Source organism: Diaphorina citri, unplaced genomic scaffold (assembly GCF_000475195.1).
Source record: "Diaphorina citri unplaced genomic scaffold, Diaci psyllid genome assembly version 1.1 scaffold1143, whole genome shotgun sequence".
In the NCBI taxonomy this organism is placed as follows: Eukaryota; Metazoa; Arthropoda; class Insecta; order Hemiptera; family Psyllidae; genus Diaphorina; species Diaphorina citri.
This window is the reverse complement of record NW_007378572.1, coordinates 72071-87819: the sequence shown is the minus strand read 5'-3', so window position 1 is coordinate 87819 and position 15749 is coordinate 72071. Positions and strand designations below refer to the sequence as shown.

General features: G+C 40.5%; 1 protein-coding gene and 1 long non-coding RNA gene across 2 annotated transcripts; one reads left to right on the top strand and one right to left on the bottom strand.

Annotated features, from left to right (window-relative positions):
• Positions 1-649: 649 nt before the first annotated feature.
• LOC113469581 lies at positions 650-1911 on the top strand. The gene is made up of 3 exons (XR_003392948.1): positions 650-686; positions 1636-1695; positions 1899-1911. It is a non-coding gene; the product is annotated as an uncharacterized LOC113469581 (long non-coding RNA).
• A 1607-nt stretch (positions 1912-3518) lies between these two features.
• Positions 3519-15457, bottom strand: LOC103514439 (the record flags this gene model as incomplete). The annotated part of the gene is made up of 7 exons (XM_026827420.1): positions 3519-3942; positions 4558-4731; positions 6490-6582; positions 6862-6916; positions 8156-8435; positions 9185-9318; positions 15095-15457. Coding segments are annotated over 7 exons (1401 nt in total), but the record flags the coding sequence as incomplete, so codon positions are not given.
• Positions 15458-15749: the final 292 nt, after the last annotated feature.

Genomic DNA, 15749 nt, shown 5'->3' with positions numbered 1-15749 from the left:
ATTCGAAATACAAATTTCTTGACCCCGCCGGGAATCGAACCCGGGTCTCCCGCGTGCAAGGCGAGCGCAGTGACCACTACGCCATGGGAGCTCACTTTATCTTTTAAAGAATAAGTCCGCCCCGTGCGGGGTTCCAACATACTGTAATGTAAGTACGGTTTCAGGTCAACCCCAGGATGCTAGGATAGGGGCTCAGTCTCGACTGAAGGACCCTGGTAGCAGTCGACTAGGTCAAGGCCCATTACCTGAATCCGCCCCGGGCGGGAATCGAACCCGCGGCCTAGCGCTTACAAGGCAGACGCACTACCAACTAAGCTAACTAGGCTGGCTCTAATGTCTTGTCGAGTCGAAATCCAAGAAAGAAGGGAGATGAGATAAGAGAAAGGCAGCATTTCCGAAAACTGCCCTTATCTGTTAAAGAATAAGTCCGCCATACTGTAATGTACTATGGTTTCAGGTCAACCTCAGGATGCTAGGATAGGGGCTCAGTCTCGACTGAAGGACCCTGGTAGTAGTCGACTAGGTCAAGGCCCATTACCTGAGGATCTACTCATGTCGATTCTACGACATTTGTTCCCAGACGCTGCGGGAAACTCGGTAAGTTTACCCCACCTTGCCCTACTGACATCCATATTTATGAACAAAATACTCTACGACATTTGTTCCCAGACGCTGCGGGAAACTCGGTAAGTTTACCCCACCTTGCCCTACTGACATCCATATTTATGAACAAAATACCTACTGGCTCTCAACTCACACTGAAGTATTCCAAACATCTGATTGGCCAAAATTGTTTTCAGTCTTTTTTTTTTTGAGAGAGAGAGAGTCAAGTTCCACCTCAGTTCAAGACCCTTTACTCAAAGAAAATTCCCCAAATGGGGCATCCCTTACCGTTGCAAGCAGTGAACTGTAGAATTCTTTTGTGTGGGACCCAGTGGCGTAGCGTCCATGTAGGGCGTGTATGGCGGCCATACACTCTAAATTTACTCAAATACCCTTAAATATTGAATTTAAATATTTATGAAGAAGCATGTGCATAACTTATGTAGTAATGTGCATGGTGATGGAAATTAGTGCCCTGCACGCCTTACACTTGACTTTAGACCACGCTACGCCACTGGTGGGACCCCAAAGGCTCAATTGGACTCGAAATCCAATGGGGAAAAAATCCTCTGTATGGTAAACAATGTAATCAAGTAAACATGTCTGCTAAATTTTATGTAAAGCGGGCAAACTGATCAAAAGTTATGGTGAAACAAGGAGTTTCATTATAAATGCAAGAGGTTTGATAGAGGGAACTGTAACTGCTAAGGTCCCGAAACTTATCGTCCCGAAATCGAAGACAAAAGGAAGACAGGATGGAAGCCAGCCATTCCGAGTGCGAACATTATTCAATCAATGTGATTTCTCAATTTTCTCGCTCTCGAATTTTCGACCCATTATTCGTTCAGGATAAAATCTGCCTTGGGTAGGAATCGAACCCGCGGCCTAGCGCTTACAAGACAGTCGCGTTACCAAAGTAACTAGGCTGGCGACTAGAAATAAAAACAAGCTTTTGGTCAGACCCAAACAGAAATCGACTTTCCATTTTTCGAATAAGCTGAATTTATTATTGTTATTTTTATTTCGTTTCAGAGGAACGAGTATTCGGAAAGCATAGGTTGTCAAATTATCAAGCAAGATGATGTTACTCAGGTAAGTAGTGCCAACAAGAAAAACTGACTTCCTTTCCAATTGAACCCACTTCCCTTATTTTGAAAAAAAAAAAAACTTTCTCCGCCAAAGACAAGAGAAACGGCAAACGAAAAATACTTATCCAAAGAGCGCTTAGAATCAGGAAAGTATTTTTCACCATTTTCTTATCTATTGTTCCTCTATTCTCTTATCCATTTCCCCAGGAGGGGTTGAGCGCTTCTTCTGCGGTTTAGAACTAAAGTGCGATAGGTGCGAGTGCAGATCGTCGAGGTTACATGCGGCCACGGAACCTTTAGGGGGTGCAGAGGGGAGAAGCGTGAAGGGTGATGGAAAGCCGTGTGATAGCGAAAATTTTAAAAAGTTGTGATGATAGCGAAATTTTGAAGTAGAATGGAATGATATGCTCTTACTTACTCCTAATATGTCCATTTATACCCAATTTAGTATGGGGTAAAATAGCTATAGGAGTTAAAAAAAAAAAATGTGCTAGTTTTGATTATAAAGTGCAATTTGTGCGATTTTTCAAATGCTACAAATGGTGACGGGAAAAGCATTAAAGCTGTAGCAGAGAAGCATTAACACAGAGGAAAATATGCCAGGTCGTTTGGAGAAAAACTCATGACGATGGCGTAGCGATATTTGGAAGCCATTTTTAATACAAATTTTAGTTTCCCTGATAAACAAGGGAATTTTCTATAATACAATACATATTGATGGATTGTGCATTAGTGACATTTGTGTGAGGAGGCTTAAAATACGTTGACTGGTATGCGTAAAAGGAAGCATCCACCCCGGGCCGAAATTGAACCGGCGGCCTAGCGCTTACAAGGCAGACGCGCCAAGCTGACTAGGCTGGCCCTCCAAGTTTAAACACACGTAATCAAAGCATTTGTCAAAAATAAGGATGCTAAAAGCATCCAAGAAAGGTAAAAGCACTTGATTCATTACCATTACGCATACCGGCCAACTGTGCATCATACGTTAACTGTGTCAAACGTTGAAGAGATTGGCCACAAATATTGTGTGACTGGCTAATTATTTCATTGGCCTGTTTGAGCCAAAGTTTGTTGCCAAAATAACGTCACACATACGTACTTAGTTTGAGTGTGATCTTTCAATTCTTCGAAACACTTGAAATTTGAAATGTAAAGGAGGTGAAATATTTTGGGAGCACCAGGTGGGCCTTGAGTCGGTTTAGTCTGGTTTTGGTAACTTGGGTTCGCGTTTTCGTGCAAACTTTCAAGAGGAAGGGGAAAAATGATAGGATATAAAAAAATCTTTGGACAGCCATTCACTTTACAATAGTTCACGCACGAAAATATTCGCAATTTCACGCGAATTCATTTGCAACTTGTATGGCAGAAACTGCACAATTTTTGACTGAAATTTTAGTTTTAGACTCAAATCGGAGTCGAAAACTTGTATGAATTATCGTAACGTGTTTGGCTTGCCTCGTAAGGGCAACGTCCAATTTCACGCGAATTCATTTGCAACTTGTATGGCAGAAACTGCACAATTTTTGACTGAAATTTTAGTTTTAGACTCAAATCGGAGTCAAAAACTTGTATGAATTATCGTAACTTGTTTGGCTGGCCTCGTAAGGGGAACGTTGTATTTCAAGTTACAAAAAACAGACTAAAATGACACTTCTTCCCATCGCAAAATACGGCCTTATTCAAGTTATTCCCTGATTTATATGGAGTAAAACGTACGGCCGTATTCCCTGATTTGCACGGAAAATTCACATGCGCGGTACAACCGCGTTTCTCCGCTACGGGCACGGACCCTCACATCATACCGTTACGCGCCGTCCCCATCGCAAAATACGGCCTTATTCAAGTTATTCCCTGATTTATATGGAGTAAAACGTACGGCCGTATTCCCTGATTTGCACGGAAAAATCACACGCGCGGTACAACCGTTTCTCCGCTACGGGCACGGACCCTCACATCATACCGTTACGCGCCGTAGGGTTGCGCGTCATATAAATATCCATATCGTGGTCCGTCCAGTTATCTGACGTGTCTCCGCCGCAGTAGTTATTGAGCGTATGCGTAGAGCCCGCTATGCTATATCGGCTGCCCGGGCGAGAAGCGCCCTCCCGCGTGCGTGATCGGGTCCGCTGGCGTCTAGCACCGGCGGGCATGGCGCTTTGGGGACCGCCTGGACCGCCGGGCCCTGGCTGGTAGCTTAGGCGGGACATTCGGTCCGAGGCGGCGGCCAGAGATTGACGGGACTGTCGGAGCTCTGTGGAAGGGAAGAGAGAGTGTTTAGGTATGAGTAATGATAATGACTATTCAAAGGGGCTTTAAGTACCTTTTCTTACGAAATATTTGTGTGCGAAGCAAAGTATTTGAATATTCTCGCCGATCTGCTGAGAGGTATATTACGGGATGGGCATGCTACGACACAGACCACATGGGTGTAATGTAGCAGTTGTTTCATTGCTACGAAATAAAATCGGCGCGGCGGTGGAACACTACTCACCTTTTTTTAAGAAGAAGAAGAAGAAGAAGAAGAAGAAGAAGAAGAAGAAGAAGAAGAAGAAGAAGAAGAAGAAAAAAATAATAATACCCCGTGTCTACTTTTTTTTCAAGGTTTTTCATTCATTTGCTCTATTGATGAAGCCCAAAATTGCATTTGATGACTCTAGTCCTGAAGTTAATAATTATGTATTTTTTTTTTTTTTTCTAAAAAACATATACAGGGTGATTCAATTGTTATGCGTGGCGGTTTTTAACAGGTGGTAGAAGGATAAACAATAATAATTTGTAGGTAATTACAGTAACAAGTAACCTGTACATTGTACATAAACAAAAATAAAATGAGAAGGAAAAAAATCGAGTTGCCAAAAATACAAACCTGGTCGCGAACTGATGAGGCCGGAAGCGAAAGCGTTGCTATGGAAACGGGTGCTCGCGTTGGAGAAGCTGTTCTGTGATTGGCCGTCCGCTAGAGAGCGCTTCTTCTGCGGTTTAGAACTAAAGTGCGATAGGTGCGAGTGCAGATCGTCGAGGTTACATGCGGCCACGGAACCTTTAGGGGGGTGCAGAGGGGAGAAGCGTGAAGGGTGATGGAAAGCCGTGTGATAGCGAAAATTTAAAAAAAAAGTTGTGATGATAGCGAAATTTTGAAGTAGAATGGAATGATATGCTCTTACTTACTCCTAATATGTCCATTTATAGTTTATACCCAATTTAGTATGGGGTAAAATATAAAATAGCTATAGGAGTTTCAAAAAAAAGTGCTAGTTTTGATTATAAAGTGCAATTTGTGCGATTTTTTAAATGCTACAAATGGTGACGGGAAAAGCATTAAATCTGTTGCAGAGAAGCATTAACACAGAGGAAAATATGCCAGCTCGTTTGGAGAAAAACTAATGATGATGGCGTAGCGATATTTGGACGCCATTTTTAATACAAATTTAGTTTCCCCAATAAACAAGGGAATTTTCTATAATACATATTGATGGGTTGTGCATTAGTGCAATTTGTGTGAGAAGGCTTAAAATACGTTGACTGGTATGCGTAAAAGGAAGCATCCACCCCGGACCGGAATCGAACCCGCGGGCTAGCGCTTCCAAGGCAGACGCGCCAAGCTGACTAGGCTGGCCCTCCAAGTTTAAACACACATAATCCGTCGAGGTTACATGCGGCCACGGAACCTTTAGGGGGGTGCAGAGGGGAGAAGCGTGAAGGGTGATGGAAAGCCGTGTGATAGCGAAAAATTTAAAAAGTTGTGATGATAGCGAAATTTTGAAGAAGAATGGAATGATATGCTCTTACTTACTCCTAATTTGTCCATTTATATAGCGAAATTTTGAAGTAGAATGGAATGATATGCTCTTACTTACTCCTAATATGTCCATTTATACCCAATTTAGTATGGGGTAAAATAGCTATAGGAGTTAAAAAAAAAAAAAAAATGTGCTAGTTTTGATCATAAAGTGCAATTTGTGCGATTTTTTTAAATTCTACAAATGGTGACGGGAAAAGCATTAAAACTGTAGCAGATAAGCATTAACACAGAGGAAAATATGCCAGGTCGTTTGGAGAAAAACTAATGACGATGGCGATATTTGGAAGCCATTTTTAATACAAATTTAGTTTCCCCAATAAACAAGAGAATTTTCTATAATACATATTGATGGATTGTGCATTAGTGCAATTTGTGTGAGAAGGCTTAAAATACGCTGACTGGTATGCGTAAAAGGAAGCATCCACCCCGGGCCGAAATTGAACCCGCGGGCTAGCGCTTCCAAGGCAGACGCGCCAAGCTGACTAGGCTGGCCCTCCAAGTTTAAACACACATAATCAAAGCATTTGTCAAAAATAAGGATGCTAAAAGCATCCAAGAAAGGTAAAAGCACTTGATTCATTACCATTACGCATACCGGCCAACTGTGCATCATACGTTAACTGTGTCAAACGTTAAATAAAACGCAAATCCGCCCCGGGCGGGAATCGAACCCGCGGCCTAGCGCTTACAAGGCAGACGCGCTACCAACTAAGCTAACTAGGCTGGCTGAAATTTTATTTAAAGCGGGCAAACTGATCAAAAGCTATGGTGAAACAAGGAGTTTCATTATAAATGCAAGAGGTTTGATAGAGGGAACTGTAACTGCTAAGGTCTTATCGTCCCGAAATCGAAGACAGAAGGAAGACAGGATAGGAGGAAAGCCAAAGGTAAAAGCACTTGATTCATTACCATTACGCATACCGGCCAACTGTGCATCATACGTTAACTGTGTCAAACGTTAAATAAAACGCTAATTAAGAGGGTTTGGAGTTTTACCTGGTCGCTCTATGTGATACATTCTCGATCGATTACTGTACATGGACATTTGGTCCCAGTCTTTATGGGTGTTGTAAGCGTTTAGAGTAGCAGCTCTCGAATTTTCGACCCATTATTCGTTCAGGATAAAATCTGCCTTGGGTAGGAATCGAACCCGCGGCTTAACGCTTACAAGACAGTCGCGTTACCAACCAAAGTAACTAGGCTGGCGACTAGAAATAAAAACGAGCTTTTGGTCAGACCCAATTGACTTTCCATTTTTCGAATAAGCTGAATTAATGTTAGTTGGACAGCAAACGGGGATGCCCACCTGGAAAACACCAGAGGGACACTTTGGCAGAGGAGGGAAATTTGGCAGAAGGTCCCGCCCACTTTGGCAGAGGGAAAATTTTGGCAGATGCGTTGGACAGCAAACGGGGATGCCCACCTGGAAAACACCAGAGGGACACTTTGGCAGAGGAGGGAAATTTGGCAGAAGGTCCCGCCCACATTGGCAGAGGGAAAATTTAGGCAGATGGCCCCGCCCAAGAAAGGAAGGTCCAAAGCAAAACTAGGCAGAACTCATAGAGAGATTTGGCAGACGAAATTACCTACATAGGGGGTGTTCTTATTACACCAAAACTGGTTTCAAACTCCAACCTTAAGTGTGGTTTGGAAATACGGAAAGGCAGTTTTACTAACGATTATCCCCATCTCAATCCTTCACCCTAACTATTTCAGGGGAAAGCAAAATTTCAAGACAACCCTAGGTTCTTTACGCAAAGTGTACACATACTAGTACATTTCCTTCAATGAAAAACTGGCTGTCAGTAAAATTATTCAAATAATTAAACTTTTGGATTTATACACTACAAAAATCTTTCTGCTCTGATGATCTCAGCAGAGTAGGTTGTGAATCCCTACCTGTCCTGGTCCTGGTAGGGAAAGCGTAAAATTCTGTATACGAATACATATTAGGTACCCTTACGGTGGATTTCACCAATATTTTTTCAGCTCCTAAAAGGCCTGTTAAGCTAACAACCTCTTAAGTTTCATTTGATTTGTATAAGCTAACAGGCTGTTAGGAGCTGAAAAGAAGGTTGGTGAAACCCACCCTTAAGCTCATCATTTAGCAAGTTCCAAAAGCACCCCAAGCTCCCACTGGAAATACGGAAAGGCAGTTTTACTAACGATTATCCCCATCTCAATCCTTCACCCTAACTATTTCAGGGGAAAGCAAAATTTCAAGATAACCCTAGGTTCTTTACGTAAAGTGTACACATACTAGTACATTTCCTTCAATGAAAAACTGGCTGTCAGTAAAATTATTCAAATAATTAAACTTTCAGATTTATACACTACAAAAATCTTTTTGCTCTGATGATCTCAGCAGAGTAGGTTGTGAATCCCTACCTGTCCTGTGGTCCTGGTAAGGAAAGCGTAAAATTCTGGATCCGAATACATATTAGGTACCCTTACGGTGGATTTCACCAATATTTTTTCAGCTCCTAAAAGGCCTGTTAAGCCAACAACCTGTTAAGTTTCATTTGATTTGTATAGGCAGGGTTTAGCTTAACCTGTTAAGCTAACGGGCTGTTAGGAGCTGAAAAGGTTGGTGAAACCCACCCTTAAGCTCATCATTTAGCAAGTTCCAAAAGCACCCCAAGCTCCCATCAAGCTTACTAACCTTGCCGTTATGGTGCGCCTGTAGCGTATCCAGCTTACGCGACCGCCTCCGACTCGCGGCAATAAAGATGATGACCGCAATGAGTACCGTTCCGCAAATCGCTGCACTGGCCGCAATTGTGATCTTGTCCATGTGATTGGTGGGCGAGGTCGTGGTGCGCACTTCGCGGCATTGCGGATAGGGTACGGTCTCCGGCGTAACGTTGATGTCTTCTAGAGAGATGACGCAAACTACGATGCATTCCTGGAAAGATCGTAAATGATTGGTTGCAAAGGAAGCACTTGGTTGTGATATCCACATAAGTTATGAAAAAGCTTTGCTTTACCACAAAGATTTTGAGATTTGATTTTGATTGTGAGTCCCCTAAGCTGGGATGAATGAACAGAGATCCCCTAAACTGCTCTAAAGAGTCTTTTTGATTGATCGTATCAAAGTCCCTCCAAAAGGTTTTCTTCATTGAACGTAATAGAGTCGTGAGGCACCAAATAGTTTACTCATATCGAAAATGGCTTTACCCTGAGTTCGAGCAAAACTTAAGCGGATCAAATCGTGTAAAGTTTTCTTGAACGTTTAGCATCTTAGTGCTAAATTTGGTGCTTCTAAAACTTCTAGATATGTCTACCGTACTTCGAATTCTACAGATATCAATATCTCAATTAAGAACATTAATTTTTCTGACTGCAATAAATTGCGTGATTATTTATCCAGTATGAACTTTTCCAAGTCACCTTTGAATATCAACTCCATACCCGGTGAATTAATCATGGGCATGATACACCCTAGGAATGTATCACACATAGCTGACTCAAAAGCCCACCGAATGATCAAGTAATGAATCTCATCTAATTTACTGATAAGATTCTGACGTGACTTCGTGAAGATTCGTCTTGAAAAGACGAACAGAAGTCACTTACACTCTTCACAGTTTTCAACTCAAGGGGGAAGGGGATTCAACCGTTTAAACCGGTCCAATGCGAGTAAAGAATCTCGTTCACGGATTTATCTACTTACCTGCGGTGGTACGTTTACTCGCTCTCATCTTCCCAAGGACATTGGGCTGAGCCACCCTGTATCAATGCTGCCAGGAAGATCAGTGTGACCAGGTGGAAAGGGGAGAAGTGTGACGTCATTGTGTTCAAATGTCGCAGCCATGCTAATGCCATCTACTCCTGAAACAAAGAAAAAAGGTTTGAAAAATTAGTGATGGGTTTTCCAAAGTAGTAGGTAAAGATCTCGAAATGTTTACGGTTTTACGATGTAACCATCATTGAACGGTAGACGGTAGTGCTACTGCTACCCTAATAAATTTAGTCTTTCACCAAGTCTCTGAACAAACTGCAGAGCATTTTAGCTAGTTCAAAGGTATTGATTGTACCTCTCATGACGATGATTACCTAACGAAGAGACCCTTAGTTTTTTACGCTACAATCTACGGACTCTAAAATCAAGTGAAAATATCAAGAAGTACTCGTATAACATCCATTCAATGGTGTAATGGAACTATGGATTATGGACACACCATCATTGAACGGTAGACGGTAGTGCTACCCTAATAAATTTAGTCTTTCACCAAGTCTCTGAACAAACTGCAGAGCATTTTAGCTAATTCAGAGGTATTGTACCTCTCATGACGATGATTACCTAACGAAGAGACCCTTGGTTTTTTACGCTACAATCTTCGGACTCTAAAATCAAGTGAAAATTAACTCGCTCTCATCTTCCCAAGGACATTGGGCTGAGCCACCCTGTATCAATGCTGCCAGGAAGATCAGTGTGACCAGGTGGAAAGGGGAAAAGTGTGACGTCATTGTGTTCAAATGTCGCAGCCATGCTAATGCCATCTACTCCTGGAACAAAGAAAAAGATTTGGAAAATTAGTGATGGTTTTTCCCAAGTACACAAAGTACACTTTACGATTTTACGGTGCAGGTATCCATTTTATTGAACGGTAGACGGTAGTGCAACCCTGGTAAATTTATTCTTCCTACAAGCCTCTTTGAACAAACTTCAGAGCAACTTGGCAAATTCAGAGGTACTTCTCACGACGATGGTTACCTAACGAAGAGACCCTTCGTTTTTCACGCTACAATCTTCGGATTCTAAAATCTAGTGAAAATATCAAGAAGTATAACAGGTAAATCCATACAACGCAACGGTGTATGAAACTATGTAGTAAGGAGACTATATGGACTAACTGAAGTGTATGGTTTACCAGCATTGACCATTGTGGTAACCCCAATCTTCTGCAAATAGTACGTTGCCCTCATTGAAGAAACAGTAGCAAATCACACAAAAGAGCAACACAAACACAGACGTAAGACAAATACCAGTGGTCATCTAAGTTGTGGTTGGGAGTTGGGATGAATGAGTTAATCGTGGATTTGGTAGTGTGATTCTTGTGGTTAGATGCAAATCACACAAAACAAATACAGACGTAAGACAAATACCAGTGGTCATCTAAGTTGTGGTTGGGATGAATGAGTTAATCGTGGATTTGGTAGTGTGATTCCAGCATTGACCATTGTGGTAACCCCAATCTTCTGCAAATAGTACGTTGCCCTCATTGAACAAACAGTAGCAAATCACACAAAACAAATACAGACGTAAGACAAATACCAGTGGTCATCTAAGTTGTGGTTGGGATGAATGAGTTAATCGTGGATTTTGTAGTGTGATTCTTGTGGTTGGAGATATGAATGGATGTTACTGATGAACGAGTGGTAATGTTTAATACTGTTATGAAGGTGAGACTAGGTCTTTGACGAAACCATTTGGTTTTTGTGTTGATTCTGTGCCGACCGTTTTTGCAGAACTTGTTGAAATTCTAGGCAGATATTTTTTTTCTTTTAATTTTCCCTGGAACTGCAAAGTACTTCCTCTAGGGAGACTGGTGTACCCAAATGGGAACCAAGTCCTCCAAATATAGGTATTTAATACTGTTATGAAGGTGAGACTAGGTCTTTGACGAAACCATTTGGTTTTTGTGTTGATTCTGTGCCGACTGTTTTTGCAGAACTTGTTGAAATTCTAGGCAGATTTTTTACTTTTTTCCTTTAATTTTCCCTGGAACTGCAAAGTACTTCCTCTAGGGAGGCTGGTGTGCCCAAATGGGAACAAAGTCCTCCAAATATAGGCTTAATACTGTTATGAAGGTGAGACTAGGTCTTTGACGAAACCATTTGGTTTTTGTGTTGATTCTGTGCCGACTGTTTTTGCAGAACTTCTTGAAATTCTAGGCAGATTTTTTTTCTTTTAATTTTCTCTGGAACTGCAAAGTACTTCCTTTAGGGAGGCTGGTGTACCCAAATGGGAACAAAGTCCTCCAAATATAGGTACAAATAAAGAGGCACCTTAAGTAGATATTCTCGTAGATCAGGGGGCCTTGAAAAGCATTTCTAACCAATGCAAAGTAAAATTCATTTTTTTTTTCTTTTGAGGTGGAATAAATCACTGAAGATTTAGATAACCTTTTCTTTCAGGTTGTCCAAGCCGAAGCGATTGAACAAGTTTAATTGCTGGGTTAATTTGTTTGATTGTTTTCATTCAAGATTCAATCCGTAACTAAACAACACAACAAAATAAACAAATAAAACCAATCGTGGTTCAAATCTCAATTAGGTACTTCATTACCTCTTCAGGTTCTTTTGTATCTAGAGGAATTTTTGGAAAGTTCAAACAAAGTGATCAAATAAGGAGCCCAAGAAAGAAAAACAATATGTTCTATCAAATTCAGACAAATGTCCTCAGAAATTAGAGAGAAAGTCCTCAAACATGGAAAATACCATGTATGTATAAACAAATATTAAATAAACATAGAGTTATGGATGGATTATTTCGGAAAAGGAATAGAGAAGAAGATGGACTTCTTTTAAATTGGTCATTCTGCTTTTGTTAGTTACAATAGTTAATATTACATAATTTTATTAGTGGGCTGAGCTCTATTGTTCAAATTTATCGAATAGGTCTATTTTTGGCTCGTTCTTTCTGACTTGGCTCCGGTAGAACCAAGAACAAATGGAATTTAGATGGTTTGTCAGATCTACCAGAATCAAGGATTGATTCTTAGTTTTATCAGTTGTTTTCCAAATAATTTCTTTATTTGACCTATCTTTCTGCGCACTTTATTCACATTTATAGGTTTACTTTTGGTTGTAAATCACCTCATGGTTTTGTCATACCATTTCTGTTGCAGCTTGATTACAACACAAGTCACTTCCACTTTTATGTAGGCTTGACAAAAGATAATCTTCTGCCTTACTAAACCACATAGTCGCTACTTAGCGAAATAGAAATCGGTCGGCCCAAGACAATTGGACTCTGATGTAGGTAGACTATAACATCGCCTACGGGAGCATATGCCGTGACGTCAAACTTTACGATTTACCGGTATTATTTAAATCGATTTATCTCGGTATCTAGAAGTCGAAAGAAAAGAAAAATTCCGTTGGTCCTCATTTTTCCTGCTCTATGACTTTGAAACATCACACAAGTAAGCGCAACTGATCTATTGGACTCTGATGTAGGTAGACTATTAAGACGCGTTAAGCTGTATTCTTAATGGCATGTACTGTGATGGGACTTGGTAGACCTGTGCATAAGCCCTACACGCCCTACACTTGAATTTAGACCACGCTACGCCACTGAGACTATTAAGACGCGTTAAGCTGTATTCTAATTTCCAACTATGGTACAATGCACGCGGCTTACAATAGGAATTCAAATAAACTCCAAGCCAATGCTATAAATCAAAAAGTTCAGAAACAGAGAACCTACATTTCTACTCTTAAACTATGACTTGGACATTTCAAGTGAAGATCGTACTATAAAAAGTATAAAAACTGAAACTAAGCCTAGTTTTAATGCCTAGATTGTCTGTTGTCTGACAATCCGCCCCGGGCGGGAATCGAACCCGCGGCCTAGCGCTTACAAGGCAGACGCACTACCAACTAAGCTAACTAGGCTGGCGAGAGAGTATTTTTTGACCACCACGAATTTGGGCTTCAACTGCCTAAAACCTTGTTTGTATTTTTAGCTCAACTCCATACACAAAAAGCCCACTCAGAGGCTTAAATGTAGAGGCAAACAGCCCTAAGGGATGAGTTAGGCTTCTACGCTGCCTAAAACCTTGTTTGTATTTTTAGCTCAACTCCATACACAAAAAGCCCACTCAGAGGCTTAAATGTAGAGGCAAACAGCCCTAAAGGGCGAGTTAAGCTACTACAAATCTCTTGTTTGTATTTCTGGATGAAAAGGATTTCCCTCTTTCTCTTGGCAGTATCAAACAAGTATTCTATTGTATATTATTTTCTTCTTTCTTTTCTACAGATAAGTCTGTAGAACCTTCTATCTACACGTCTTCATTTTTCCACGACGTTTATATTTACGATAAGAGGACCAACTTTTGTTTCCTTGACCAACATGAAGTGTCCGTTTTAGTTTTTAAACATTTGTCTTGTGTTAACATCTGTTCTGTTTTATATTCTATTTTTCAACGGGTTCCTATTTCATAGGTGCTTGCTCAAATGAGCTCCCCTTTATTACGAAAGTAACCAAAAATCCAGTTGTAAATTTACCCGGACGAACGATCTCATTGGTGCATAGACTGAAGATCTCTTGTTTGTATTTCTGGATGAAAAGGATTTCCCTCTTTCTCTTGGCAGTATCAAACAAGTATTCTATTGTACATTATTTTCTTCTAGATAAGTCTGTAGAACCTTTTATCTACACGTCTTCATTTTTCCACGACGTTTATATTTACGATAAGAGGATCAACTTTTGTTTCCTTGACCAACATGAAATGTCCGTTTTAGTTTTTAAACATTTGTCTTGTGTTAACATCTGTTCTCACTTTATAAGTTGCTAAACGAGAAAGTTAATTTTATATTCTATTTTTCAACGGGTTCCTATTTCATAGGTGCTTGCTCAAATGAGCTTCCCTTTATTACGAAAGTAACCAAAAATCCAGTTATAAATTACCCGGGCGAACGATCTCATTGGTGCACAGACTGAAGTTAAGAAACGTTAACTCGCTCTGTCAGCCAATGAGATAGCTCCTCTGTGCGTTTAACCTAACCCTATAATAACACTGGTCACTGCTAATTTTTGACAGCTCCTGTTTGTAGCAATTTTCCATTTTGGTGACTTCTGAACAAATACCTTCGGAACGAATGTAACCACTTGCGATGCGGAGTCGAAGGACCAGAAATCTGCTATAACCTCAGTCTAACTCACCTCTTCGCGTGGTCGCAACAAACTTGGTCGTGGTGATTTCCAACTATGGTACAATGCACGCGGCTTACAATAGGAATTCAAATAAACTCCAAGCTAATGCTATAAATCAAAAAGTTCAGAAACAGAGAACCTACATTTCTACTCTTAAACTATGACTTGGACATTTCAAGTGAAGATCGTACTATAAAAAGTATAAAAACTGAAACTAAGCCTAGTTATGATGCCTAGATTGTCTGTTGTCTGATGGATATAATGCATGAACCGTACAAAGTATTAAATTTGCTAATGATTCTAACGAATACACACCTTAAAGTGCAAATTTATTGTACAGGCCGGATGAAAGTCGGTAATGAATTTGCCTTAAAGTGCAGCCATAATCGTAAGGTTGCCATAAAAGTCGGCCAGACTGAAATAATATTATCTTCTTTGTTTCATTCATAAACTTTTAATGGATTGTCTTCGATGGAGGAATGAAGGACCTCCAAGAAATTAATTACCTTTGAGCAGAAGTATAAAACTATTTTTGCACCTGTCCTGTCAGGATGCCATCTGTTTGGTGAACGGAAAATTTGAATCACTTTGCCTTTGATACAGGCGCGACTTGTAAGTTTTATAAAAAGGAAACCTAGATAGTAGGAGTCCTTGATTTTCCAATTGTCCAAAAACTTGGAAGAAAAGAAAGAATTTTATATGATCATGTTTACTTACCCTCAATTCTCTCAAAGTGTTGATAGCTTTGGTTGGAAACTCTGTGAGTAGATTGTTGAGCAGGCTCAGTGAGCTCAATGTGTCTTCAACACCTAGGAACGCATTCTCGTTCAGCTCTTGCAGAATGTTTCGTTCCAAGTTGAGAGCTGTCAGTGAGTTGAGATTTTTGAAGATGCCCATATTATTCCCGGGCAGTTGTGTGAGCAGATTTTGCGCCAAGTCCAGGAACGTGAGGCTTTTCAGCCCTTTAATACATTCGGGGACGGACTTCAGCTTGGTGTTCTTCAAGTTGAGATTCTTCAAGCTAAGTTCCAATCCACGGAAACTGTTCTTGTACAACGTGAGGTTGTTATCTGAGAGTTTAAGTGGTTACTTTCGTAATAAAGGGGAGCTCATTTGAGCAAGCACCTATGAAATAGGGACCCGTTGAAAAATAGAATATAAAATGCACTTTCTCGTTCAGAAACTTGTAAAGTGAGAACAGATGTTAACACAAGACAAATGTTTAAAAACTAAAACGGACACTTCATGTTGGTCAAGGAAACAAATGTTGATCCTCTTATCGTAAATATAAACGTCGTGGAAAAATGAAGACGTGTAGATAAAAGGTTCTACAGACTTATCTGTAGAAAAGAAAGAAGAAAATAATATACAA